This window comes from Rhincodon typus, chromosome 10 (assembly GCF_021869965.1).
Source record: "Rhincodon typus isolate 14 chromosome 10, sRhiTyp1.1, whole genome shotgun sequence".
In the NCBI taxonomy this organism is placed as follows: domain Eukaryota; kingdom Metazoa; phylum Chordata; class Chondrichthyes; order Orectolobiformes; family Rhincodontidae; genus Rhincodon; species Rhincodon typus.
This window is the reverse complement of record NC_063341.1, coordinates 64,489,650-64,515,170: the sequence shown is the minus strand read 5'-3', so window position 1 is coordinate 64,515,170 and position 25,521 is coordinate 64,489,650. Positions and strand designations below refer to the sequence as shown.

General features: G+C 42.5%; 1 protein-coding gene across 1 annotated transcript in view; it reads right to left on the bottom strand.

The window, feature by feature from the left end:
* LOC109938255 (breast cancer anti-estrogen resistance protein 3 homolog) overlaps positions 1–25,521 on the bottom strand; it is an 87,781-nt gene that overhangs the window by 51,925 nt on the left and 10,335 nt on the right. Inside the window, exon 3 of the mRNA XM_048602129.1 lies at positions 5,706–5,745. Coding sequence (XP_048458086.1) covers positions 5,706–5,745 — 40 coding nt within the window. The remainder of the gene's footprint in view (positions 1–5,705; positions 5,746–25,521) is intronic.

Below are 25,521 nucleotides of genomic sequence, written 5' to 3'. Positions count from 1 at the left end.
CTTCCTCCCACCTATCCCCTCCTCCCACCTCAAGCCCTACCCCCATCTCCTACCTACTAACCCCATCCCTTGACCTGTCCATCCTCCCTGGACTGACCTATCCCCTCCCTAACTCCCCACCTACACTCACCTTTACTGGCTCCATCCCCGCCTCTTCGACCTGTGTTTCCTCTCCACCTATCCTCTCCTCTATCCATCTTCTATCCGCCTCCCCCTCTCTCCCTATTTATTTCAGAAGCCCCTTCCCCACCCCCACTTCTGAAGAAGGGTCTAGGCCCGAAACGTCAGCCTCTCTGCTCCTATGATGCTGCTTGGCCTGCTGTGTTCATCCAGCCCTGCACCTTGTTGTCTCGGATTCTCCAGCATCTGCAGTTCCTACTATCTACAGAGACAAATTGATAGGTTAAGTCTGAGCATCAGGAAAGTCAATGTTTCGGGCCAAAGCCCATCATCAGTCCTGAAACATTGACCTGAACCATTGGCTTTCCTGCTCCTCGGATGCTGTCTGACCTGCTGTGCTTTTCCAGCTTCACATCCTATTGCGCTGTAAGAGCTGTGTATATTTAAGGCTGAGATCGGCAGATTCATGATCAGTTGGGGAATCAAGGGTCATGGGGTGAGGCAGGAAAGTGGAAATGAGGAATGTTGGATCAGCCATGATCCTACCGAATAGCAGAGCAAGCTCGAGGGCCAAATAGCCTACTCCTACTCCTTTTCCTTATGGTCTTGTGGTTTTAATTATATCCTTAACATAATGGGCAAAATCTTGGCAGATAACTAATGGCTCGATAAAAGCTCACATTGTTATTAATATTTGCCAGGCAGTTTAGGGCATTGAGAGACACAGGAGGCTTTAGATGTATGGCCGGGAAATGTAATTGGGTGGGAAGCAAAACTGCAGGGTCCTGACGATGGGTTAACATTTTGTTATCTGGTTTTTGTAACCTTTCGGTGGGTCAGCATTCCCAAACAAGCTCTTTTGCACTTGTTGGTGCATCATAAATATTCACGAGCATCCCAGGCTGCTGGAAATTACACTCAGAGGTGCCCAGACAGGAGTCACGCATGTTCACAAGCCTAGCTGTATGTGTGAAGCATCTACCTGGTGTACCTCCAAGCTCCAGTGAGGCCAAGCCTCTTCAGTAACTTGGATCCTTCCTAACGAAACCTTTGCTTTGCGCAAAAACTTACAGTGTAACGGGTGAAGCCTCACTGGGTCAACCAGACGTCTCAATCATATGTGGTCTTTCTTGTTACAGTTCCAAACTGTTTACTGTGTAAGAGGTGAAGCCTTGTCAGTGTCCACTAGCCTGCCCAAGTGAGGCAGCCACGCTGGCAGATGCCAACCAACCTCACCAAGGCTCAAGTTGGATGTGTAATGAAAGGGGGTCTCAACAACAAATGGTCATAGAAAGGTGGGCTAGGTGGACTGTAAAGGTAACAAATGTAGCTTAAAGGATGTGGTTGTAAGGGCAAGATCCTGAGGAATGGAGAGAGGAAACTGGGAGAATCACAGAGACAGGGTAAAGGGGCGAGGAAGGATGGGGTAAAGCATGGGGTGGTAAGGTGCACTGGAGAGTAAGGATAAAAAAGGGGAATCCATGAAGGGACAGTGTAAGCCTAAGGTGGGGCATCGGGATCTGGATGGGAACGGGATCAGGGGAAGTTCAGGAGAACAAGGGGGATAGGGAATGGGCCTTAGTCACTGGGCGGATTGAAGGACAAGCAGACACCAATCTAAAGAAGGCGGCCATCCACAATTACTTGCGTGGGGGGAATGTATGTTCAATAGGCTGTAAATGAGTAACTACTTAGCAGGTAGCTCTGCTGTCCCACTGTCTGAACACTGAGGGAGTGCTGCACTTTCACAGGTGCAGTTATCCAGATGCAACACAAAACTAAGTTATCCCAGGTGCCCTGGCCAATGTTTATCCTTCAATTAACATCACATAAAATGTTATCCTTTATGGAAATAAAAAAGACATTTTTTATTATATAATTGCCTGAAAAATCTGGGGCACGTTTCCAATATTACAGCAGTGACTACATTGTATAGACTGTAAAACACTTTTGCAACAGTTGGTGGTTGTGGAAAACACTACAGAAATGCAGGTTTTGCTTTCCTTTTGAACACCAAATTTGTCATCACCTATCTCTTGGTTTGTTTCACCTCTGTCACTTACCCTGACACTGGCCCTTCTTGTGAACATGATGACTGCAGCCAGAGCGAAAAATAAAACACACAACATGGCAGTGCTATTTTCAAGAGGAGTATCACAAGCGCAGATTAAATTTTACAAGCACAAATACAAACCTTTTTTCACGGATTAATAGTCACTGGCAGGCAGCTGAATCACTTAATGAGATTAATCTGTCCATCAAAATTCCTGAATACACCCTTAAATCAATGAAGACAGTGTGACTGTTACCACTAGAGGGTGCCAGTGTTCACTGTATGATTCAGCCTACTACTCCATATCAAACTGAGTTTCAGATTGGAATGACGGGCAAATGAATATTGTACAATGTTTCAACACAAGCTTTTGACTCCCTGATGAGCTAATTACACACAAAACATTTTTGAGATTGGTAAAGCAAGATAATTGGCGGTGGTTAGGACTTGCAATGGGAACTTCCAAACTGACAGCAACTTCCCTGTGGGGACAGACAAGTGTCTCAAAACTGTTCACAGCATTGTAGCTGAATAGCCATGGCACCGAGCAAGAGGGAGAAAGATAGAATCCAGGGGTTGACAAGATAAAAGGAGGAGGGGTCTTTAGGGAGGGAAGTGATGTGTGGGACAGCATTTAGATGATACTGACTCTGCTCCTGGGAAGTGCATCGGTTTATCACAGACTATCAGCAATAAATCCAAGGACCTTACCAAGTCCACCTCTCACCAGAACAGCATGGATTGAATGCAGTTCACTGCTGCTGTTTGGAGCTGCTTGTCCTTTAACAGCGCACGCCAACAACACCCTGTCCCAGGAACCAGGCAGAATGTTGTTCATTTCTGGTGTCCCAAAAAAACCCTGGGGAGGCGATGGCCTAGTGGTAATATCGCTTGATTGCTAATCCAGAGAGACCCAGATAATGTTCTAGGGACCCAGGTTTGAATCCCGCCACGGCAGATGGTGAAATTTGAATTCAATAAAATATCTGCAATTAAGAAGCTAATGACGACCGTGAATCGATTGTTGGAAAAACCCATTTGGTTTGCTAATGTCCCTTAGGGTAGGAAACTGCCATCCTTACCTGGTCTAGCCTACATGTGACTCCAGAACCACAGTGATGTGATTGACTCTGAACTGCCCTCTGGGCAATTAGGAACGGGCAAAACAGTGAAATGTCTGTAAGAGTGTAGATATTTCTTATCAGCCTGTTCAGAGATATTGGGCGGCTCAGTGGTTAGCGCTGCTGCCTCACAGCACCAAGGACCCAGGTTTGATTCCAGCCTCGGGTGACTGTCTGTGTGGAGTTTGCACATTCTCCCCGTGTCGCAATGGGTTTCCTCCCACAGTCCAAAGACGTGCAGGCTAGGTGAATTGGCCATGCTAAACTACTTATTGTACTCAGGGATGTGTAGATTAGGTGGGTTATAGGAGAATGGGTCTGGGTGGGAAGCTCTGAGGGTCGGTATGGACTTGTTGGGCTGAAGGGCCTGTTTCCACACTGTAGGGATTCTATGAGTACCTCTGGAGCAAGTGGGACTTGGACGCAGGCCTCCTGGCTCAGAGGCAGGGTCACTATCACTGAGCCACAGGAGACTTTAGTACAAGTGTGTATGAAACTGAACCAGTTAATACTGAGTAGTGCCTTAAGCACCCTTCATTTTGATGATATTGTACTGACTGTTGGGGGAACAGTTTAGGATCTTGAAGTAGTGAGACCTACTGTCCAGGTCCTCCTCATAGTTTCTGTGACAAGGTCTTTCACAGCAGCATCACTTGTATGTGGTTACTAACATGCAACAAACTACATCCTGTTTAAGACATGAGCCACTTCTCATTATACTGTCTAGTATCTTCCCATGTCCCCGCAAACTGAGCAGGCCCTTGTGTAGATCATTACCCTGACAGTGGATGGTGGCAATAAACTCACCCCATGGAGGGTAAAAGTGCAGACTGCCTCATACAACATGGTGATTCGCGGTGAGGATTCTTTATACAACATTTAGTATGCATTTATGTAGCATCGGTAGGGGCATAGTAAAAAGTCCCAGATGTGCTTCAAGGAGTATATTATAAACAAAATGTAATGCATAGATACATAACAATCTGTAAAAAAAATGCATACTAAATGTTGTATAAAGAATCCTCACTGCGAATCAACATTTGTATGCGGCAGTCTGCACTTTTACCATCCATGGGGTAAGTTTATTGCCACCATCCTCTGTAAAGAGAGGAATTTTAAGGACCATCTCCAAAGAGGAAAGAAAAGTACAAAGCTGGGCAGCTTTAGGAAGAGAGTTCAGCTGAAGATGCAGTGTCCAATGGTAGAACAAAGAAATTCAAGGGTGTGTAAGAGGCCAGATTTCGAGGAGCCTCGAGCATACACCCAAACCGCTTTTATGTTGTTTCTTCCTCATTTGTGTAACAACTTGCACTAATCGCTTAGCCACTTCGGTATTCGCCTTTCAGTAATCACCATAAACAAATAAATATGTTGCAAGTTCTTGGTCATTTTTCTGCTGCTACTCACATCAAAGGCTGAAGCTGAGGAGAGATCTGAATGGCCGAGAAAGGCTTTGCTCCCCATATTTCCTCAGCTTGTCAGAGTTTGCAGTTAGAAAGGGCCTCTCTATAAGCCAGCTCTGAGACAGCACATTCACACACTGACTCTGGCATTGATGCAGTCTCACAGATTCCAAAGGCAGGAGACACAAGTTTGTTCTTCAGATTCTGGGACCAAGGCCTGAGATTGCAAAGCAGTCCACTGTCGCCTATTATCTAGGTCGTAGAGCTCATGAAATCTCACATAACCAAAACAAAGCATCTTTTGTTTTTGCAAATCCGTGTCGGACTTGTTAACAATTTAATCTTGGCCACAATGGCAAGATCAACCTACTATGGGAATATCCCAAAGAAACTGCTTCACAAACAGGGGTTTTTAAAAAGCCACAGATCAAGTGCTGAGGATGATTTAATTAAACTGCTTTCACTGATCACTCATATCGTGGTTAGTGAAACCCTTTTTATCTTTCTGTAGGTTTTAAGTCCATAATGTCTTGAACCCTGATCCTGCTTTTCAGTTCATTTCTGTTTATGGGTTTATATATTTAGATTAACAGTGGTGGAGCTAGGGCAGGTGAATAGCAGGTAGACTTTGTAAGGAAAGCACTTTGATCATTTCTCAGAAACTGCTTGGCGTGGACAATAAAACGATGGCAGCCCAGATATTATTCTAAGTACAATTAGAACGAAGAGTTGCATTGACCAGTCTGGGTTATGTAAGTTGCTGTGCGTCCTGTTTAATGCAGTCACTAACCCAACATGAATGCCCTGATTATTGTGCCATGAGAATTAAAGTTCCAGACAGCTGAAACTGAAACATTTCTGCTTTCCCAAAGGATGAAGAAAACACTTTGTAAACACTCAGCACGACAAGATAAGCCTCAAATCACATCCAAAGCAGAGGATCCATCTCATTAAACTGATTGCAAATTACATCATTACACGAATGATAATTTGAAACAGATTACGTACCTTAACATATTCAAGGGATAAGTCCATTATATCCACGTCCCTGCAGGTTAGAAAAAGATTGTGGGTGACATGTACTGACATTTACAGAATAGTTTATTCCAGCTATTTGTTGAATGTAAATTTATTTCAGCACTCAGCACATTTGCAAATTCAGGTTTCAGGAGCATTTAAACAAAATCCAAATTTCCTTGATATATCAATACAATCCTCCTAGAAGCATTGTGCAATTCAAATATGCATGCCTTCATAAAACATATACACAGGAACTGAAACTACCTTGTCTAATGGCCTCAAACCATATTGAACAGCATACTTAACACACAAAAGATTCAATATCCATATAAAACATGGATCCAAAAGCAGACTGGTCTCACAAAATACACTGGACGGTACACTTAAACTTAAAATGACCTCTTAAAACATATTGGAAAGTACTTTTTGTGAATTAGGTATAAAGTATACATGTAACAGATGTTTAAAATAAGGATTCCTCTGTACATTTGTTCATTAAGTATTACTTTGTTCCATAATTAAAAAAGGGAATCACAACTGACCTCATTTAAAAATGTGTACATCCTTTCATTGCAAACAGATATCAGGAAATTTCACAATCAAACTTACAAAGTCACTACAGATCGTAATTATGGGTATTCTTAACCAATTTCTTAACCAGTTTTCGGGTCTGGGTCATCTATTTGACAGAGGATGCACACAGAGAGATGGAATTCACACTCTTGCCTGTGTTGTAGATATTATTATTCTATAAGTGGGAATGACTGAATAACTCAGTGACCACATTATGGAGCTCTTACTTAAGCTGTCTCACAGGAGTGCTGTTTATCAGGCGTGTTGTTGACACAATAAACATCTTATGCAATGAAACGATGGAAAGAAGATATCACGCAAATAATGGAATGTCTGGTAAAATTTGACTATAAGAATGTGAATGTGTTGCAGACACACAGGTCATGAATGTAGTCACAGGGAGGTGAGTTGAATGTTCCAGAAAGTTATTTTCATGTTTTAAGCAGCAATTATAATGAGTGCCAGACAATATCTTAGTACCGTGCTTCCCATCATCATGTACATGGCTAATGATTCGATGCCTGTTTGAGTTTCCCATTCAGTCACTGTTATTAGATACTCAACAATGAGGGGAGACTGTGGGGGTGGCACATGGTCAAATAATAAATATGGAATTTATCTTCAGTACTGGAGTGAAATTATCATCTTTTGCTTCCAAAACCCACCTGGTTCATTAATGTCCTCTAGTGAATGATATCTGTTGTTCTTACCTGGTCTGATCTACATGTGACTCCAGATGCACAGCAATTTACACAGCAATGTAGTTGACTCCTAACTGCTCTCTGAAATGGCCAAGCAAGCCGCTCAGTCCAACAAAAGTTTGTCTTGCCAGTGATGCCCATATCCCATGGCAGAATAAATAAAAATATGCAACAACCTCAAGTTGATTGCTATTGTCTAATTTGCTTTGACAGGTTTAAATTTGTACATCTTTTGGCATGAACAAGACGCTTTTATTCATTGGAGCGATTCTCCACAATGCCTAATTGATTTCCGCGTGTGTGCAGACATGGCCCGTCAGCTGGCCATGTCAAGCTGCAGGAAGTGTTTGCCCTCACGCTACTGGTGAGGAGAGGGAGTGGGGGGTAGATGAAATGATTCCCACCCTCCCATCCCCCACGGTGTCTGGTCAGCAGATCTCTCTGCCCCCACCTCTGGCCTGAGGCTGAGAATTGGGGAACAGGAACAGAGGCTTGCACAGGAAGCCAAACTCCATTTCTCACTTCATAGGTGAGAAATGAAACGTCCAACAGAAAAGAATTGTAAAAATCCAAAGAACTTTTCTAAACACACACCTACTGCAGCAGCATCTTTGAGACTGGCTGTTACTTTCCATTGTTTACAGATGATGTCTGCCTTTGCCTTAAGACCATAAGGAGGCCATTCAGCCCATCGAGTCTGCTCCACCATTCAATCATGGCTGATTTGTTTCTGTGGTGTTTACATGAATCACAGCCTTTATTCAAATGCGTTTCATGCCCTGTCTTTGCTTAATGCTCTCACTGTACAGTGGGCCACCTGACGACTCTGTTAAACATTATTATACAGGCAGCCAACAGCAAGGAGAGAAAGAGTAATTTGGAGAACGCTCACTTGGATTTCATTGCTTGCTGTGAAAGGGAAGGGCACAGGAAATGGAAGAGACCATTCAGTCTCTCAAGCCTGTCTCGTCAGTCAATTAAATCATGGATAAATTTATATCCCAACCTCCTTTACCTTCCTTGCTTCCGAGCCCTTAATCAAATCAATCTCAGCTTTGAGACTTTTAATTAATCTCTAATTTCAAGATATTTCTTTTTGGGGAGTGGGTATGCTGCAGAGTTCCACACTGCCGTTTCCTGTTGTGTGAAGAAGTACCTTCTGTATCAACCCTGCATACCCTTACTTTAAGATTATGCCCTCTTGTTCTGAACTTCCCCAAGGGAGCAAATCATTTCATTCTTCTCATCAGTGCTTTGCCCCCGAAATGAGATCAATGACCATTAAATGACAGACTCCTCCTCTCCCTTGCTGTCCTGAAGGCATTGTCGTCTCATTGCCGTGGTACCTCCTCAGCCTTGTCGGAGTGGCATTCTTCCTGCATGAGCCTCAGCAGGATGTGTTGGCAGCTCATTCTTTGGGTAGTTGGAGGGAAGGGATGGGGGAGGTTGGTGGAAATCAGCATGGTTAAACCAGACATCTACGCCCTCAGAAAGAGCCAATGGACAGGAATCAAGGGTGAACTTTGTCCATTTTGCCATGCCCAGGAGATCCCTCCATTCAATTCCAGTAGAGACTACAACAACTCTTCCTGCTCTGTATATACTGTTACAGTGTCATACATTGTAGTCTTAGCTATAATACAGACACTGTGCTAGTCAATTAAAAAGACAATGCCACACATATGAATGGAACTGCTCCCCTGGTTCTCTGCTCTGTGTGGATGAATTACCATTGGCAGTGTGAGGGGTGGGCTGGGAAAGGATGTGGGCAAATTCTAGAGTCTGCATTTCACACAATGTCCACAACACAGGCAATGCTGCTATGTATAGCCTCGGGATCAATTTTAGACACACATGCTCATCTCCCACACAGCCTGAACAAAAACACATTAACTAACCAAGTACCAATAATTATCTAAGTATGCAGAAGTAGCTCACCTCCCAGTCACATTCTCAGCGATTGCTCTGGATTCTGGCCAATTGGCAAAGTGTGAATGCTGATTTCCCAAGATAAAATGCCTTTTCCTCTGGTTAATAATGTGGGAACTGTATTTTCGACTATCAGGATTAGGTCATAGCGTTATTCTGCATGATGTGATTCAAATTGTTTCATGAAGCTTAAAGTTAACTATACAGTGCATTAAAGGCCATGGACAGAGTACAGAGAACAGTGCTAAGCTGCTAAAACACAACATTATGAGAGAAAGCTCAAGGCACTAGAGCTTACTTTGGGGAAAGAGTGAAAACAGGCATTATAGATACTTCTAATTAAAACGCATAGAGATACATCTCTGGAGCAGGTAGGACTTGAACCCAGGCCTCCTGGCTGAGGGGTAGGGACATTACCACTGCATCTTAAATTCCATCAGCTGCCATGGTAGGATTTGAAGCCAGCAAAAACAGGTGTGGGTACCAATAAGACTTGCATGTTTCAAAATCTGATTTTTAGCATACAATTACCAAGTCATTGGAGGTAACTTGCTGAGAGGTTCTAAAACAGACACTTTAAGTTCTACCCCTCCTCTACTGACTAGAACCAATTTTAGCAGATGTGTGTGTGGACTTCACCGAAAGTATGCAGTGTGCTGACTGACATACAGTCACAGGCTTTAGCACAGGCTCTGTGACCAGGAGTGAGCTTGCAGTGGTTCTCAAACATGGCAAAGGAAGATCAGGTGGAGCTCATCCAGATGAGGAGGGCTGCTCTCCAAGGTTGGGGGTAGAATCCACCTCATGGTGCTGCAGCAGCTGATCCTCCCAGTGCGGACTCTTTAGCAAGAAGCCCACGGCCAAACACTCCCTATCTCTGGCTGCCACCTATAGAGTGCTCCATGAAGTCCCTTTAGAGAATTTCTGGAATATTTGTTGATAGAATTTATGGCACAATAGGCAAAGTTCACCCTTGATTACTTTCCATTGGCCCTTTCTTGACAAAGTCTTCCAGAAGGTCTCTCAATGATCCTCCTCAAATCTGGAGTGCCAGTGAACTGTCAACTCCATGACACTGTCCTGTGATGTGTAGGGAAATAAACTGGCATGAATTGAAATGGGAGTATAAAGTGGTATGAGGTGTGTGTGAGTGGCACAAATTGGCTGGAGGGTACAGAGAGTGTGGCATTGTGCTAGCATGGTGGTAGGGCAAGGGAATGGGATGTAGGTTGTGTGAATTGGTCTGGGTGTATAAAGGACTGTGGGGATGGGGGTGGGTAAAAGTAAGTGTTGCCATAAGAACTTACACAAATTAGGAGAAGCAGGCCATTCAGCCCCTCGAATGAGCTCCACCTTCAATAAGATCTGTTTGTGTTTCAAACATCATATTCCATCTACTTCTGATAACATTTTATTCTACTGCCTAACAAGAAACTATCCAAATCTGCCTCAAAATTATTCGATGACCCCACTTCCATAGCCTTCTGACACAGAGAGTTCCAAAGTTGCATAACCCTTTGAGAGAGAAAAAGAAATGTCTTCGCATCTCTGTCCTAAATGGCAAACTTTCATTTTTAAACAGTGTCCCCTAGGTTTGGACTTATCCACAAGAGGAAACATCCTTCCCAAATCCACCTTGCCAACATAATTCAAGATCTAATACACTTCCATTAAGTCACCCCTCACTCATAAGAACATAAGGACATAAGAACTAGGAGCAGGAGTAGGCCATCTGGCCCCTTGAGCCTGCCCCGCCATTTAATAAGATCATGGCTGATCTTATGGAGACTCAGCTCCACTTACCCGCCCACTCACCATAACTCTTAATTCCTTTACTGTTCAAAAATTTATCCAGCCTTGCCTTAAAAACATTCAGCGAGGTAGCTTCAACCGCTTCACTGGGCAGGGAATTCCACAGATTCACAACCCTTTGGGTGAAGAAGTTCCTCCTGACCTCAGTCCTACATCTGCTTCCCTTTATGTTGAGGCGATGCCCTCTAGTCCTAGTTTCACCTGCTAGTGGAAACAACCTCCCTGCCTCCACATTATCTATTCCCTTCATAATCTTATATGTTTCTATAAGATCTCCCCTCTAGGCTTCAAAGGAAACAAGCCATGTCTGTCTGAACTTTCCTCACAGCACAATCTGCGTGTTCCAGATTTCAATCTAGTAAAGCTCCTCTGAATCTCCTTCAACTCATTTACATTCTTCCTTAAGTAAGGAGAGCAGACTTGCACAAAGTATTTGAGATGTGATCTCACCTATGCCCTGTATAACTGAAGCATAACATCATTACTTTTATGTTCAATTCCTCTTGTAATAAAGGATTGCATTCCATTGGCTTTCTTAATGACTTTCTGCACCTGCATAGTGGCTATTTTGTGACTGATGCACTAACAGCTTCCACTGACCAGAAACTGAACAGGATGAGACTTATAATACACGGCGACTACAAGAGAAGGTCAGAAGCTAGGAATCCTCCAGTGGGTAACTCATTGCCTGACTCCCCAAAGCATATCCATCATCGACAAGGCACAGGTTGAGGGTGTGATGGAATACTCCCCATTTGCCTGGACAGGTGCAGCTCCAACAATATTCATGAATATTGACCCCATGCAGACAAAACCAGTCCCTTTCACTGGCACGAAATCTTACTTACATCCACTCCCTCCACGACCGATGCTCAGTAGCACCAATATGTACCATATACAAGATGCACTGCAGAAATTCACCAAGTCTTTTCAACAATTCCTTCCAAACCCACAACCACTCCCATCTAGACGGACAAGGAAAGCAGATACATGATCTGCAAGGTTCACTTCAAGCCACTCACCACCCTGATTTGGAAATGTAAAATACATATAAATATGTAGGGGGTCGTACATTTAAGACAAAGATGAGGAGGGATTTCTTCTCTCAGAGGGCAGTGAATCTGTGAAAGTCTTTAACACAAAGGGCTGTCTAGGTTGTTAAATATGTTCAAAGGTGAGAGAAACAGATTTTTATCCAAGAAGGGAATTGAGGGCTATGGGGGAGGGAAGGTAAGAAAGTGGATTTGAAGATTATCAGATTAGCCATGACCTCATTGAATGGCAGAGCAATCTTGATGGATTGATTGGCCTATTTCTGCTCCTACATTTTATAATCTTATATCATTGTTCCATCCGTGTCATTGGGTCAAAAACCCTGGAACACCCTCACTAACAGCGCTGTGGATGTCCCTTCACCAAATGCACTGCGACCGTTCAAGAAAGCAACTTACACCATTTTCTGAATGGCAGCTGGGGATGAGCAATAAATGCTGGCCAAACCAGTGAATGAATATTATATAAAAGCCTGGATCCCTCTGCATCACAGAATCCTGCAGTCATTCTCTATTTGAATAATACTCTGCCTTTTCATTCTTCCTGCCAAAGTGAACAAATTCACCTTTTTCTCCACAACACAGATGTACTCCTTCTGACAGATATTTGCCAATTCACCCAACATATCAATATTTGTCTGCAAGCTTCTTATGTCCTCATCACAACATAGATACATGCAGACCTATCTTTGTGTCATCTGTGAATTAAGGCACCATATCTTCACTTCTCTCACTAAGTCATTGATATAAATCATAAAAAGCTGAGGCACTAACACAAAGCCATGTAGGACACCACTCATCAAATCCTGCCAATCAGAAAATGGTCCATTTAGGCATACCCTCCAGTTTCAGCCAGCCAGTTTATCTTCTGTCCATGTTAATATGTGACCCCCACCCCTCTACTATAAGCACCTATTTTGGGCAACAACCTTTTACATGGCATCTTGTCAAAACCTTCTGAAAATCCAAGTACAATATGTCTGTAGGCTCCCCTTTGCCCACAGCACATGTTACAATTATTGATTAAACATGATTTCTCTTTCACATCTGAATTTCCATAGCTTACAAGGCTATTGATCAAGTGCTGGAAAATGGGATTAGAATACACAGAGGCTGGATAACTGGCATGGACGTGATGGGCCAACTGGCCTTTTTCAAGGTTGCAAAACCTCTACGACTCTATGGCAGTGAGGGATTAAGGGACCATAGGTGAACAATCTTGAGTGAACCAAAGATTGACAGGAGAAAGTGTAACATGAGTGCTCTTTGTGGAGGAAAAACTTTCAGCTACAGTCTAGATACAGTCCATCAAGTCAGGATTATTTAGTAAATATTTTTACTAGGACGAGGACATTTAGTAAAGTTGTCCAATTGCAGATCTGATGCTAGGCATGTAGGTCATATGCCCCAAAGACTTGTGGGCCATATTAAACAATATGTCCCTCTGGGTGCAATAACAAGGTACTGACCACATCCAATCAACCCATGCTTGCACTACAATGCCCAAACTTAGACATGTTTCCACAAAAGGAACAAGAATACTTTTATGCTGCGAGTGATAATCACTTGAAGCTCATTGTACAGCAAGAGATTTAGCAGGATGTTGCCGGGAATGGAGAGTTTGAGTTATAGGGAGAGGCTGGATAGACTGGGACCTTTTTCACTGGCGTGTAGGAGGTTAAGGGGTGACTTGACCGAGGTTTAGAATATCATAAGGGGTGTTGATAAGGTGAATAGCAGGTGTTTTCTCCCCTATGGTGTGGGATTTCAAGACTAGGGGCCATATTTTTATGTTGAGAGGAGAAAGATTTAAAAAAGACAGGAGGGGCAATTCTTTTACGCAGAAAGTGGTTTGTACGTGGAATGAACTTCCAGAGGAAGGGATGGATATGGGTACAGTTACAACGTTTAAAAGATATTTAGATAAGTTTATGTTGGAGAGATATGGGCCAAATGCAGGCAGGTGGGACTAGTTTAGTTTGGGATTATGATCAGCATGGACTGGTTGGACCAAATGATCTGTTTCCATGCTGTATGACTCTATGACTCTATTAAACACAGGAAACCAACCAGTTTCAACACATATCTCCACTTACTCAAAGTCACCAATTCAACATGACATTGCAAACCAATCACATTGGGTAAAGTTGACTTGTACATTGAGAATGGTGGCTTTATTTCATCATTGATGAGAATGGATAAGAATGTATTGATTATCAATCAAGAGAAAAGCACGAAGGGCAGGAAAGGAGGTAGCATGTATTTCAAGATGACTAGATAGAAATGTGCAATATTATGCCCCTGTCTTTAGTATGCAACAACATATATTTACACAGCTGCTTAAACATGACAAAACAAAGGGGAGGCAATGGCTTAGCAGCATTATCACTGGACTGTTAATCCAGAGACCCAGATAACATGCTGGGGGCCTGGGTTCGAATCCCACCACAGCAGATGGTGGAATTTGAGTTTAATAAATATCTGGAATTCAGAATCTAATGATGGCCGTGAATCAACCGTTGGGGAAAAACCCATCTGGTTCACTAATGTCCTTTAGAGAAGGAAACTGCCATCCTCACCTGGTCTGGCCTACATGTGACTTCAGACCCACAATAATCTGGTTGACTCTGGGGCAGTTAGGGATGAACAATAAATTCTGCCTAGCCAGCAATACCCTCATCCCATGAATAAATAAAGGGGAAAAAAACAGCCCAAGATGCCTAATTCCAAAACCTGAGCCCTACATCCACTCTATGAAAAAAAAACTTATGTATCTTAAACCCAAAACCAAACTAAGTTTATACTATTGTTGCACAGATGTTTTATTTGTGTATAACTATAGAATGCCTAAAGGTGAGTGTTCATTTATATTATGATTGAGAAGAAAGGTCTTTCTTTGAGGTCAGTGGCCAAGTGGTAGTTGGCTGGCATAAGCAACATTGCACTGCACTTCTGGGAAAGCATCAGTAAAACCACTAAAACCAGCCTTGTAAATGCATTTGAACATGATTATACATGTTCATGTGGGTTTGGGACCATGAATCTTGGTCCAAACATTCTTCAGAAGGGAATTTTTAGTGGTAAAAGAAGGAAATGCATCAAAGAAGGATAAAAATCTAAGTATTTTAAGGGACTGTAGATAAGATAATACCAGCAAGTCATTTGATTATTGCTTATTCAGAAGACAGATGTTGTGTCATTGGACTTATTGTAAATTGGTTTTGTGGCCAGTGATGAAGCAGTTATATTCATGCCACATTTAAACTTAAAGTTAGATTATTCATGCTTCCTGTTTGACTATCATCTTAATCGTTCCAAAATGTTGCCTCCTTATCGCAAGGCTTCAATAGATCAGGCATCAATGACTCCAGAGTTAACACTACTTCAAAATGAGAAACCAGCTCATAAACTGTCCTCTGCCATTAGTCCATGACTTTTATGACACACTTCCTTTCTGCTAGTCCAATTCACTTTATCGATCTGCATTGGCTGATCCATCAATGATATTTTAAAAGTTTCATCCTTGTACCCAAATTCATCCATGCCCATCCTGTACCATCTCTGTAACCTCATCCAGCTTTACAATCTTTGGCGATCTCTATGTTTCACTAATTCAGGTCTCGCATAAACCTGCTTGCATGTTCCCCCACTGAGGCTGAGTCACCTCTAAGTCCTGGAATTCCATTTCTTAACCTTTCTCTCATCCTGAGAAATGCTCCTTAAAGCCTCTCTCTTTGACCAAGCTTTAATTCATCTGTTCTAGTGGTTCCTGTGCAACACCTGCCCCTTGGCTCAGTGTCAATATGCTTCTGTGGGAAGCGTCTTAGGGCATTTTACCATATTAAGAGGCAGAAAGCTATTTAAATTCAAACTATTATTGTCATTAACAACAACAAAAACAGAAGTTGCTGGAAAAGCTCAGCAGGTCTGGTAGTATCTGTGAAGAAAAAATCAGAGTTAACGTTTTGGGTCTGGTGACCCTTCCTCAAGACCATCAGTTCTGAGGATGGATCACCGGATCCGAAACGTTAACTCTGATTTTTTCTTCACAGATGCTGCCAGACCTGCTGAGCTTTTCCAGCAACTTCTGTTTTTGTTCCTGATTTACAGCATCCGCTGTAAGGCTTCTACTATTGTCATGATTGTTTTGATGCATGCATAATTTGTTCAGAATGACCAGCTAGTGTGGAAATGATGGTAAGTACAGCATCATAAAAAGGTGTTAAACTTTCTTCCACTAATATTGTCAAGCAGTGATGTTGGGCCACATTGCCGAGGACACAGATTTATGAAAGAATTGAGAGCTTCGTTTGAATGTTTGACAAATACATTAATGTGCAAAACCCATGGAAATCCCTGTTTTTCACTAGTCTTCAAAAACCAGTTTGCACCACTAACTCTTTTCTCTTTCGCGAGTCTATCTGTCTTTTGTGAGCTGGTTGTTAGGCTTTCCATGCAGTACATGTGGCTAATATACTCCTAGGTCACTGATGTCATTCACTGAGGAGACTGAACAGTGGCCTTGAGGCAGTTCTTCCTCCGATTCCCTCTCAATTCCTCCCATCAGCAACAGTGACTGAGCCTGACTGATACTGCTTCCTCTGCCACTGTAGCCCTGTTTCCCGTGGTTTCTATTGCGCCTTTAGAACTTTTTAAAATCGCAAGCAGTCAAAAACCAGAGGGCATAGGTTTAAGGTGAGCGGAGAAAGATTTAAAGGGGATCTAAAGGGCAATGTTTTCACGCAGAGGGTGGTGCGTGTATGAAATGAGCTGCCAGAGGAAGTGGTGGAGGCTGCTACAACATTTAAAAGCCTTCTGGATGGGTATATGAATAGGCAAGGGCATAGAGGGTTATGGGCCAAATGCTGGCAAATGGGAGTAGATTAATTTAGGATATCTGGTCAGGATGGACGTGTTGGACTGAAGGGTCTGTCTCCAAACTGTACAGCTCTATAACTCTAAATCTTCTTATTATTGGAAAAGCAAACCCAATTCTGATACCAGCCCCTTTAGCCAACAACTGGGCATCAAATCGATGTTTCTGACAGCTATTTAAAGCCAATATTCTCTGTCATTGTACAATCCACCCTTTTGCCTTGCTAAGTAGTTTCCAAGACTTGGGAGTATGCTGTAGTTTTGCTGGATTCTTTGCCTTTTCATTTTGAACACATCCAAGGAATGACCTCCTGTTTTATACTTATCGTTGGTTTCAGCAGCCTAGAAATTTGAATGGGCCCACAAACCTGTGAAAGAAGAAATAGGAGCCGGATCAGCCCATTGGACCTGCCCCACCATTCAATATGATCATGGCTCATCCTTGGGTTTCAGCTCCACTTTCCTAGATGCTCCCAACATCCCATGATTTCCTGAGAGATCAAATCTCCGTCTTTCTTCGCCTTGAATATTCCAACAATCCTCTGGGGCAGAAATTTCCAAAGAATCACAAGCCTCTGAGTGAAGAAATCTTTCCTCGTCTCAGTCCTAAACGATTGTCCCTTTATCCCAACACTGTGCCACTATCCCTACAATGTTTTAGCTTGTGGAAACAATTCTCAATGTCTCCTCTGTCAAGCCCCAACAAGGTTTTATTTCAGAACAGACATGGGTCACTGGACCTGAAATGTTAACTCTGATTTCTCTCCACAGATGCTGCCAGACCTGCTAAGTTTTTCTAGCAATTTCTGATTTTGGATTCATAACAGGTAGGTTATGCCTGGCAAGCCTCACTGAATTTTTTTGAAGAGGTGACTAAGGAGAATGCCTGTGAATATTGTTTATATGGACTTCCAGAAGGCATTTGATAAGGTCCCGCATAAAAGACTGTTGACTAAGGTAGAAGGCCATGGAACTGAGGGAAAATTATAGACATGGCTAGGAAATTGGTTGAATGATGGGTAACAGAAAGTAGGGTTAACGGATAGAAACGCAAATTGACAGGATGTGACCAGTGGTGACCTTCAAGGATCTATGTTAGGGCCTCAATGTTATTTATTGTTATATGTTATTTATTAACAAGTTGGATGATAGCTTAGAAAGTCATATATCCATATATTCAAAGTTAGGAGGCATTTTAGACAATGTAGATGATAGCATAAAATTACAAAGAAATATTGATAAACAAATTGAATGGGCAAAACTATGGCAGATGGAGGTCAATGGAAGCAAGTGTGAAGTTATCCATTTAGGACTGGAAAAGGATAGATTGGGATCATTTCTGGATGGTATAAAGCTAAATATGGTGGACTTAGGGGTTCAGAATGTGGTTCTTTAAAATGTCACAAACAGGTGCAGAAAATAATCAAGAAAACTATTGGAATGTTGGCCTTTCTGGAGTTCAAGGATGCAAAAGTTTTGCTGCATTTATACAAAACCCTAATTAGACCCCACTTGGAATACTGTAAGCAGATTTAGGCACCACACCTTAGGAAGGATGTTTTGGCCCTGGAAGGAATACAATGTAGGTTTACAAGCATCATACCTGGACTTCAGGGGTTACATTATGAGGAGAGATTGTACAAATTAGGGGTTCTGTTTTCTCCAGAAATTAGAAGGTTAAGGTGTGATATGATCGATGTCTTCAAGATATTAACAAGAAAAGACAGAAAAACGATAAAGTATTTCCACTGGTTGGGGATGATAGCTCTAGGAGCATTGTCTGAGATTTATGGCCAAACCTTTCAGGAGGGATGTTAGGAAGCACTTCTAAATACAAAGGGTGCTAGATGTTTGGAACTCTCTTCCACAAATGGCAGTACATACTGGTTCAGTTGTTAATTTTAAATCTGAGATAGAAATATTTTTATTAAGCAAAGTTATTAAGGATACAGATCAAAGGAAGACATGTGGACTTAGGCCACAGATCAGCTATGATCTTATTGAATGGTTGAACAGACTCGAGGGGCTGAATGGCCTTCTCCTGTTCCTATGTTCCCATGATGTCTCTTTTGTAAAACCATGTGGATTTTATGATGCGGAGGTACTAGTGTTGAACTGGGGTGTACAAGTCAGAAATCACGCGACACCAGGTTATAGTCCAACAGGTTTATTTTAAAACACAAGCTTTTGTAGCCTCACTCCTTCTTCAAGTGTTAGTGAGAGAGGTAGTATCAGACACAGAATTTATTAGTAAAAGGTCATTTCTAAATTTGTGTTTTGGTTTGGAATCAGACTTCCTACTTTAGAAATAAAACCAGTCTGACTCCAAACCAAAACACAAACGGATTCTAAACAAGGCCTCACACCTAACATGCATTGTCTGACCTAAAATGTCACCTCTTCTTTACACTGATAAAACCTTTAGTTCTCTCAGGACCGTGACTTGAAAGGAATTCAGGGATTTACATAAACATATTAATCAATTAAAACTTTCTAACTGATTAAAGATTTAACAGCATCTTAGGCTTGTTTAGTACATCCTAATCAGTGGTGCGAACCTTTGATTTTTTACTTATAAATTCTGTGTCTGATACTAACAGCTGAAGGAGGAGTGAGGCTGCGAAAGCTTGTGTTTTCAAATAAAACTGTTGGGCTATAACCTGGTGTCGTGTGATGTCTGACCATGTGGATTTTATCTGATCATACTATGGTTTTCAAAATGCTCTCAACTTACATCAAAACTTTGTGTTAAGCATGGAAACCATTCCATCAAACACAGACAAAATAGTCAAATCCATGAAGATGATAGTGGCACCCACCTGTTTTGATGGCATCTGTGGCAGCCAACACTGAGATACACAATATCAGCCTGGAAAGCTTTCACCAGCCAATAGAATGCCATTCCCCACTGCCCCCACTCTGACACAGAGGCATTCTGCTTCCCTGGATCAGTGCGATTGGCAAATTAGCTTAAAACCATGGAGGACAGGAGAGGATGATTGGTCTCACTGCATAAGTGGCACTGTACCACTTTGCCACGGTCTGTGATCTGTTTATCAGACTGCAATCATTTCAAACACAGTAAAGCTTTCTATTATTCAGGTAACCGATAGGGTTCACTAGAAGTCCATTAAGTTAAAAAGAAGTGGAACACTTCAGAGCTAGACTTTGAAAAGCAGTTCTATGCTTATCCCTGTAGGCGTTCCAAGGCTAATCTATCTGTCATGACGGTGGGTTATCTGGGGAACTAAAATTCCCTCTATTACTCACAGTAACATTCCTCATCCACGATAATATCTGAATCCGATCGGACCAAAATATTCAACACAGGCAACAAGAAATCTCCCTTCAAGCCAGAACAGTGTTACACAACTTATTACAAGCATGGTACTTAGAAACTGCGTGAACTTCAGCATTAGGCTGTTTAACCCTGCCAATGACATATACATGCAGTTACTTACTCAACTGTCAAAGGCTATAAACAGGGAGATCACCTCAGGCATGGACTCAGTGTCTTTGTCCTAGACAGCATAATGTTACATAGAATCTTTAGTTAAAAACAGGCTATTTGGCTTGGCTGGGCAATGCTCCACACATGGCCCCTCACGGCCTTTCTCCCATCCAACGTGTTCTTTTATTCCTTGCTCCAACGTGTCCCTATCCAGCTTCCTTTTAAATGCATCATTTTCTGCTTATTTGGAGAGTGAAGAATGTAGCCTAGAGGCAGTAACATTAAGCCACAGTGTGAAATACAAGAATACACCAATTGCAGGTCAGTCCTCTCTCACATTTGCTGCTGAGAGGTTTGCTATGACCCAGCAGCAGTAAACCCGAGAAAGAAACAGTCTGTGATAGGAGATGCATCAATCAGGGTAAGGCCTTTTATCAGGGTCTGCTGAAGCCAAGTTTTTGTCAAGTATGGAGGGTCTCCAAAACAGGTGCTGCCAAGGCTGGACAGAAGACCATATGCAGGAATCCTTTTGCCAGAGATATCAGGGCTGAAAGACTGTCAGTCAGGAATTGGGTCTGATTACAAGTGGTCAAGGAGGGGAAAAGGATAGGGGAGAGCAGATTGGAACACTGTAAGGTGGGCAGGAAGAGGAGGAGGCTGCAATGGGAATGGGGCAGAGAGGAGGTGGAAGGGGACCAGAGGAGAAGAGGATACTGTGAGGGGATAGGGGAAACATGGAGGCTACAAAGGGATGGACGAGACGGGAACACTGTAAGAAGGAGGGGGAGAAACAAAGGCTGCAAAGGAGAGAGATCCAGTTGTGCATTAGCCAGAAAAATGTGAAATTACTGAGATAATTAATTCCTTGCAAATGAAAGAGGAATCTCTAGCTTAAGGCTGCATATTTTCAGAGGGGTTTTATTTGGGTGAAAATGGTAGAAGTTGATGTTTAAATTGAAATGAACACTATGCCAATTGTTAAATTTAAATTGAGATTGAGATGTGAGATGTACTTAAAAAGGATATTAACTGCTTTGGGTTAAAATCTTCTAGCTTTATGTGCATGCTTTAGAAACACATTAGCCGTGATTTCATCAATCTCTGGAAGGTGTAATTAAGGTAATGCCTTTTAATGTGTGGAAATGTGTCTTAGTTATTTTGAAAATAAAAATTTGCTGACTTATGCCTGTTGACCTGTGCCAACTTAAATATTGTGGCATCTAGGGAGCTAATGTTTTCTTTGTGTGTTTTGGCTTTAAGTCAAATGGTGGGTTTAAGCTAAATTGAGGATATTGATGAATTTTTCTAATTTCATTTCTGTGTTGTCTACCAAATGTGTCAACACAAGTGTAGAAGGCATCATTACCATGTGGCTACTGCGTGATTGTAGTGAGGTCAGCCAGGTGGCCAGAATATGAGTTCCCTGATTGGGGCTGTTAATATGGTCTAATCAGGGAGCCCTGGCTGACAGATAAAAAAAGAGGAGTGTCAAAGGTACTGACACTTTGTTAGCTGACTGCGAAGAGGCAGTACTGACTGATTGATTGAGTTTTTTGAGGAAGTTACCAAAAAGGTTGATGATGAGAAAGCAGTAGAATTTGTTTATTTGGATTTAGTAAAACCTTCGACAAAGTTTCACATGGTAGACTAATTAGTAAAGTTAGGTCACATGGGATTCAGGGTGAGCTTGTCAATTGGATACAAAATTGGCTTAATGGCAGGAGACAGTGAGTAATGGTGGAGGGTTGCTTTTCGGACTGGAGGCCTGTGACCAACAGTGTTCTACAGGGATCGGTTCTGGGTCTTCTTTTGTTTGTCATTTATATAAATGATTTGGATGAGAATATAGAAGGCATGGTTAGTATGGTTGCGAATGACAACAAAATTAGTGGCATTGTAGGCAGTGAGGAAGGTTTTCTACGATTACAAAGGGATCTTGATCAAATGGATCAATGGGCTGAAAAATGGCAGATGAAGTTCGATCTGGATAAATGCGAGGTATTGTATTTTAGTACAACAAACAAGGGTAGGGCTTATACAATTAATGGTAGGGACTTGGGTCATGTTGTAGAACAGTGGGACCTAGGGGTGCAGGTGCATAATTCTTTAAAGTTTGCATCACATATAGACAGGGTGGTTAAAAAGCATTTGGCATGCTTGCCTTCATTGAGTATATCCTTTGAGTATAGGAGTTGGTACATTATGTTGAGATTATACAGGACATTGCTGAGGCCTCTTCTGGAATATTGTATCCAGTTCTGGTCGTCCAGTTATAGGAAGTATATTATTAAGCTGGACAGGGCTCAGAAGAGATTTACCAGGATGTTGCCAGGTATGGAAGGTTTGAGTTATAAGGAAAGGCTGGATAAGCTGGGACTTTTTTCACTGGAGCATAGGAGGTTGAGAGGTGACCTGACAGAAGTTTATAAAATAATGAGAGGTATAGATAGATTCGATGGTAGTTGTCTTTTCCCCAAGATGGGAAATTTCAAGACTAGGGGGCACATTTTTAAAGCGAGAGGAGAAATTTAAAAAAAACATAAGAGGCAATTCTTTTTACACAGAGGGTCGTTTGCCTGTGGAATGAACTTCCTGATGAAGTGTTGGATGCGGGTACAATTACAACATTTAAAAAGACATTTGGATGGATAGATGAATTGGAAAGGTTTGGAGGATATAGGCCAGGAGCAGACAGGTGGGACTAGTTCAGTTTGGGGTTATGTTCGGCATGGACTGATTGGACCGAAGGGTCTGTTTCCGTGCTGTATGACTCTATGACTCTACTACAGTCACGTGTAAATAAAGGGTGACTTGGTGATGGGACACCAGCCTCTGTAGAGTTATTTCAGCTACATTACCTAATACATGAGTTAGCGGGAATGAAAAAGGAGCCACGGAAAATCAAAAAGTAATGCTTGAAAAAATTCCGAAGAAGAGCCCCACCCAATTTTTTTGTGTTCTGAAATCTATCCATGCTTGGGTATCAATAAAAAGTGGCCCACCAAAGATAACAAGGTGTAGAGCTGGATGAACACAGCAGGCCAAGCAGCATCAGAGGAGCAGGAAGGCTGACGTTTTGGGCCTAGAAACTTCATCAGAAGTGGGGGAGGGGAAGGGGGTTCTGAAATAAATAGGGAGAGAGGGGGAGGCGGATAGAAGATGGATAGAGGAGAAGATAGGTGGAGAGGAAACAGACAGGTCAAAGAGGCGGGAATAGAGCCAGTAAAGGTGAGTGTAGGTGGGGAGGTAGGGAGGAGATAGGTCAGTCCATAGAACATAGAACATTACAGTGCTGTACAGGCCCTTTGGCCCTCGATGTTGCGCCAACCTGTGAAACCAATCTGAAGCCCATCTAACCTAAACCATTCCATTATCATCCATATGTTTATCCAATGACCATTTAAATGCCCTTAAAGTTGGCGAGTCTACTACTTTTGCAGGCAGGGCATTCCATGCCCTTACTTCTCTGAGTAAAGAACCTATCTCTGACATCTGTCCTATATCTATCACCCCTCAATTTAAAGCTATGTTCCCTTGTGCTAGCCATCACCATCCAAGGAAAAAGGCTCCCACTGTCCACCCTATCTAATCCTCTGATCATCTTGTATGTCTCTATTAAGTCACCTCTTAACCTTCTTCTCTCTAACGAAAACAGCCTCAAGTCCCTCAGCCTTTCCTCATAAGACCTTCCCTCCATACCAGGCAACATCCTGGTAAATCTCCTCTGCACCCTTTCCAATGCTTCCACATCCTTCCTATAATGCGGTGACCAGAACTGTATGCAATACTCCAAGTGCGGCCGCACCAGAGTTTTGTACAGCTGCAACATGACCTCATGGCTCCGAAACTCAATCCCTCTACCAATAAAACCTAACACACCGTATGCCTTCTTAACAACCCTATCAACCTGGGGGGCAACTTTCAGGGATCTATGCACATGGACACCGAGATCTCTCTGCTCATCCACACTACCAAGAATCTTACCATTAGCCCAGTACTCTGTATTCCTGTTACTCCTTCCAAAGTGAATCACCTCACACTTTTCTGCATTAAACTCCATTTGCCACCTCTCAGCCCAGCTCTGCAGCTTATCTATGTCCCTCTGTAACCTGCAACATCCTTCCGCACTATCCACAACTCCACCGACTTTGCTGTCATCCGCAAATTTACTAACCCATCCTTCTATGTCCTCATCCAGGTCATTTATAAAAATGACAAACAGCAGCGGCCCCAAAACAGATCCTTGAGGTACACCACTAGTAACTGAACTCCAGGATGAACATTTCCCATCAACCACCACCCTCTGTCTTCTTACAGCTAGCCAATTTCTGATTCAAATCCAGGGAGGACGGACAGGTCAAGGGGGCGGGGTGAGGTTAGTAGGTAGGAGATGGGGGTGCGGCTTAAGGTGGGAGGAGGGGATAGGTGGGACTTGGCCTGCTGTGTTCATTCAGCTCTACACCTTGTTATCTCAGATTCTCCAGCATCTGCAGTTCCTACTATCCCTGGCCCACCAGAGAGACAGGAAGAGGGAAGGATGCACAATGGATGAGCGTAGCAGAAGTTGGGATGGACTAGAAAGAAATGGATAGAAACTGGGAATGGAAAGAATGCATGAGTCACAGAATGGGACAGTTACAGAGTGAAAATATGTGATAACATGTCAGCCTTGACCATAAGTTTTTTTATTGATCTTTATCATACAGTTCTTAACTGTTCTTTGCATATAAACACTGAAGACAAGATTTTCCAAATAGATTATTGCACAATGCATGTTTTCAGTCTGACAAGCAAACCTGCAGGAACGTGCCAGGGGCAATGATAAGTGTAAACATCTCTAAACAAGCTATTCCATCTTAACTAAGGTTTAGTTGCTGATAAACTGCAACAAAGGTGAGCACACAGCCTACTCATACTGAAGGCTCGCAGCTTGAAGATTAAGACAAATAGGGAGACTAAGAAAAGGAAAATGAATATAAGCAAATAACTATTTTTGATACTTCTTATATACGTTTCTTTCCTGAATGCAACACCTAGTGTTGGGACACATCTCATGCAGACATCAGGCACATGACTTCCACTAGTTCACACCTCAATGCCTTTCATGTGGTGTTTCAGACACTGAGTAGGGCTGGATCATTCAATCACTACTGAAAGTGAAGGTAAGTGTTACAAGAAAGTCCACTCCTGTCCTCTCCTCATGTTAACACATTCACTTCACAACGGAGGATGCTCATTCTTACAACTGTGGTTGTGGTGTTGGAGATCAGTCATCTCAGCTCCAGGACACTTCTGCAGCAATTCCTTGGGGTAATATTCTAGGCCCAACCATCTTCAGCTGCTCTTTCAAATCACCTTCCTTCCAGCATAAGGTCAGAAATGGGGGAATGTTCGCCGATGATTGCACAATG